This window comes from Cebus imitator, unplaced genomic scaffold, assembly GCF_001604975.1.
Source record: "Cebus imitator isolate Cc_AM_T3 unplaced genomic scaffold, Cebus_imitator-1.0 Scaffold62, whole genome shotgun sequence".
Taxonomy (NCBI): domain Eukaryota; kingdom Metazoa; phylum Chordata; class Mammalia; order Primates; family Cebidae; genus Cebus; species Cebus imitator.
The window spans coordinates 1,167,909-1,172,626 of record NW_016107377.1 but is presented as its reverse complement, the minus strand read 5'-3'; the positions used below and the strand labels follow the sequence as shown (position 1 = coordinate 1,172,626).

The 4,718-nt window shown below is 36.4% G+C and overlaps 1 protein-coding gene across 5 annotated transcripts in view; it reads right to left on the bottom strand.

Annotated features, from left to right (window-relative positions):
• Window positions 1-893: 893 nt before the first annotated feature.
• Window positions 894-4,718, bottom strand: part of COP1 (COP1 E3 ubiquitin ligase) — a 172,480-nt gene continuing 168,655 nt past the window's right edge. For all 5 annotated transcript variants that reach the window (XM_017529941.2, XM_017529939.1, XM_017529940.2 and 2 more), the window contains 2 exons: window positions 3,409-3,453; window positions 894-1,233 (listed from right to left, as the gene is read on the bottom strand). In XM_017529941.2, the coding sequence (XP_017385430.1) occupies window positions 1,216-1,233; window positions 3,409-3,453 (63 nt within the window). In that variant the 3' untranslated portion in view covers window positions 894-1,215. The remainder of the gene's footprint in view (window positions 1,234-3,408; window positions 3,454-4,718) is intronic.

Genomic DNA, 4,718 nt, shown 5'->3' with positions numbered 1-4,718 from the left:
TAGAAGGCTCAATTGTACTGGGCTCCTCCACTTTTTTCTTCATTGTTCAGGCTAATCTTTCTGAAGTCGTAGCACAGTCCCGTAAGTTTTTTGATATTTAATAGTTCAATCTTCTTATAAGAACTTCATAAAATTCTCCAATTGTGGCTGGGTGCAGTGGCTCACATCTATAATCTCAGTACTTTGGGAGGCCAAGGAGTTGTAGACCAGTATAGGCAATGTAGTAAGACCCTGTCTCTACAAGACAAGAGGACTACTTGAACTATTGTCTGTGGGCCAAATCTGACCCTCTGCCTACTTCCCAGCCATGCACATTTGTTCATATATGTCTGTGGCTGCCTTCCTGCTATACTGGCAGAATTGAACAGTTGTGACACTGACTGTAAGACCTGTAAAACCTAAAATAAATCTGGCCCTTTACAGAAAAAGTTTACTGACTCCTGATCCAAGTCATTACTCAGTCTAGGATGGTGCCAAAAGCAATGACTAGTTGACTTAGTATACATTTAGGGCTTATGGTATGTTTATGTAACATTTCAAAGGCAAAGAGGACTAGCTGTCAGAGACTAACATTCTCTTTCTGTTTAAATGTGGTCTCAAAGGTCAAAATTTTAGATACTTGGCCAGATTTAGAGAGACTGGAAAGCATGGTACTTGCTGATGATATAAATCTGGTCAGAGAAAGAAGAAAAGATTTTATAAAGTAATCTTTTCATCTAGTGCAAACATTAAATTCACTGGCAGGAATATATACTTTATATTTTGTTTACATTGATAAGCATAATTCCAAAGAGGTAGGAAAATAGAAACTTTATAAATTATTAGTTCACATATGCTACTTCTTAAAAAGACTTATCTCTTGCTGCATTTGACAAAAATTTTCCAAGCTCAGCTGTGGCTCAGTAAACTTTTATTGTTTTTTAAATTCATTTTTATTCAAAAGAATTTGTTTCCCTATCACAAAAATTAGATAATCACACCACCAAGAGCAGCAATGTCCATGGAGTTACATTGATGGTGGAGAGTTGGCTGGGTATTCCCAATGTCCCAAAGGTCATAAAGGAGGGAAAAGAGAAAAAGAAAAAATGTTCAAAACAAATAAAAAATCCATGACTTTGGGGAGAGACATCACATGACATTTTCTGTTTCTTCTCTCATTGTCAGCTGCAGATGTATTTCAGCAGGATAAAGTACAATTTGACTTGAGTAAACCCTTCATACCAATTCTAGCACCTAATTGGAAGGAAAAAAGAATCCATTTAGTAAAATAAGATATAAAAGGAATTTAATGAATATTTATTTACCAACAGAGAATAAAATTTTTAAAAGTTTCCCAACTGGGAAAATGCCAAATAATTTGAATGAATTGGACATTAATCCTTTCTGACTTTCAGTTCAACAGCTGCATGCACTCTTTCAGATTAGCTATCTCCAGAGTTAAATTGGGAGCCTTCAAGGTAAACTACATAAAACATATGGATAAACAAATTGGCTGAATGCATAGCACAAATATAACAGTTTTGGCACATATGTTGGAATCTTTCCACATTCTTACAAAAATTTTAAGTATCCTTGTTTAGGATTTTAATCTGTTTACTTCTTCCATCAATTAACACCATTTATAATGATCAAGTTATACAGGACCTGAAGTCTTGCCTTTTCTTGCAGCTTCATCCATTTCTAGTCAATCATATGGTGTACAGATACTTTGTATTTTTAGAATTAAAGCAGTATATTGTCATAAAAAGTAAACTGTGATACTGCTAAAACTAAGGAAGCAAGCAGCTAAGAAAGATCATAGAACAAGAAGATAGCTATGAGACATTGTCAAAAAGAATTACATTAGATGGACACTACAACACTAAGTAGCAAATATTTAAATGTGCAATGTTTCCCCTGCTGCTCAGCTAAGGCTTGACTAAAACACATGCTTCCATAATGCTTTTGTCTTTATATTAGGTAAGCAGGGTACTTAACATAAGAGGTCAATGATGCTGAACAAAATCTTAGATTTGTCAGCGGGATTCTATGAGAACCTACGTAGTTTTGAGCTCTTGCAGGTATGTTAGCAATCCCAATTGCTGCAAAGGCTAAACTTGTTGAAGAGTAAGGTGTACCTTTTCAATTCATGCCTTGACATGAGAATAAGAGAGATAATGAGGGACTACAGAAAGCCACGTAGATATTCCAAGACCTTCTACCATCTTGCTTGAGGCTTCCAGAACGTAACAAACATTGATCAGTTTAAAAACCTTGTTTTCAGGAGGCTGAGGCAGGAGAATCACTTGAAGCAGGGAGGCGGAGGTTCTGGTGAGCTGAGATCCCACCATTGCACTCCAGCCTGGGCAACAAGAGCGAAACTCCATCTCAAAAATACTAAATAAATAAATACCCCAAAACCTTGTTTTCATTTAAGCTCTCAGTGGTTCTCTAAAAAGGCTTTTCAAATAGAGAAACTAGCTGCCTAAAAAACGAGACTACCTTGTAAATTAGTGCAGTTCTTCTGCATTAAGTTTGCTCATTTCATCTCTGTAGAACAATGTTTAGGGTAGGATTTACTGCCTTGGATCCTTCTCCACTTACGATGAGTTTAAGGAAGCTATGGCAAAATTAATGCTACATGGCAGGAGAAACACACACATTACGTTTAAAAACTTAGTATTTCTACCACATCAGCAGAGAATATGTGGAAAAAACAGGTACTCTCAGAATAAGTGCTAGTCAAACCCATATACTAGAAACTTCCACCAAAATAGTGTTTTGTTTAGAAAGTTCACTGCTTATCTCAGGATTTATTTGTCCAGTGTATCATGCACAAGTGCTATATATGCATCAGTCAATTTTCTTTCTTTCTTTTTTGTATGAACAGGCTCCCTGAATCACATCTATCAATTTTCAACTGAACAATAAAATAACTTTTCTTCCCCTCTGACAACTGAGGAAAAACCCACTTGTCAGGGAAGAGAAGAAAGAGAACCATGAGGAAGAGAATTAAAATAAGACCAAGATATGTTTAAATCTGGTGATGTCTAAGCATCTTCTGCTGTATTTGTATCTCTTGGTGTATCTTGGGCTCTGTCTACTGAAAGCCCTGTGGGATAGTTGTACTGGCATAATAGTAGCTAAATCGTGCTTAACTCACAGTGAACGCTCGGCAGTCTTCATCTGTTTTTCAGTGTGACCATCTATTAATCCACCCAGCATCTATACAACCTCAACAAGTACTGTCATCTTCTCCATAGATGTAAGCTACCTATTCTTTTTCCTTAAATCAAGCCATTTGCAAGGAGACACAGACCCATGATTTGGGATCATCTCTAAGGTTCAGTACAGTGGTATATTTCCATAATCCTGTTTCCGCCTAGAAATGGGTCTGAGTTTAAAATGGGGATATATTAAATAGCTTACCTTAATTGTACCCTGACTGTTAGCAGCAATCAGCACATTGGATTCCTAGAAAAGAACAAGAACTTTTAAAGTATACAGAAGGATTTCCTGGAGAGCAATCCAAGAGATAATTTCCTCTTCATCCTTCTTTCTTCACTTCACCCTAAGACACCAATTGAATCTAACATGAAGAGACAATTTTAACATGTTTTTAACTATATTTTAAACATAAGACCCCGTATTTTGAGGAGTAAGTTTTAGTTTAAAAGAATAAAGTTAGAAGCAGAGCAGGACACTTTTAAATGTAAAAACAAAAAATAAAAGGGAAAAAGACTGCCAATGAAAGAAAAGCCAAAAGAAACAAAGACTGAAATAAAATGAAAAAAAAAAGTTGAGGAAAACAAAGTGGATAACTGCTTCCCCAGAACACTCCTTCTTCATTCATTTTCTCCCATAAAATACCAGTAATTGATATAAATCCTGCCAACATTCTTGGCACAAATCTCTATGGATGAAAATTTGGTATAGGAAAACCAGAAAATGTAAATATTCCTCTGGGAAAAAGGGTTAGCTTTCTTTTTAATTATCTATCATTCAGCACATGAATTTTTAATAACCTTGGTGATTACTTGGATGAGAATATATGTGATGAAGTATTTTTCTATCCTAAGCCAAGGAAAAAACATTTCTCTGGAAAGTATAAAGGGTGGGAATGAGTTTACTAGAAAGAATCTCAGAAAAGTAGGAAGAGTGGGGACATGCCTCCTGTAGGAAACCGGGCATCTAATAGGGCTCTGGAACTTGGAAGTGTTGGAATCTTTTGCTTCCCATGGTAGGCAGCTAAAAGGAGGTAAACAGGCCTTCAACTGCCATAGAGGTAAGGCAAGGTGGCAGAGAGAAAAACGAAGTCCAAATAACAGCTATGAGAAACAGATAAAGTGGTCTACTTGAATGAAGGATAGGATCTGCCTAAATATCCTTCAGGCTTCATGACAAAACAATGAGAAGAAGAAAGAAAACTCTTGGCTTGTACGCTGGAAAAGTTACTTCAGCTAAGCTGAGTTAAACTTTAGTTTCTTTGATATATGCAAGTTGTGCTTTACAAATTCACACATTTCCATTTTTAAATTTTCCCTTTCACTTATAATAAAGTTGCTCTTCAAAAATGTGCATCTTGTTACTAATGGCATACAAGAAAATAATATCGGCTGGGTACGGTGGCTCACACCTGTAATTCCAGCACTTTGGGAGGCTGAGATGGGTGGATCACCTGAGATCAGGAGTTCGAGACCATCATGGTCAACATGGTGAAACCCCGTCTCTATTTAAAA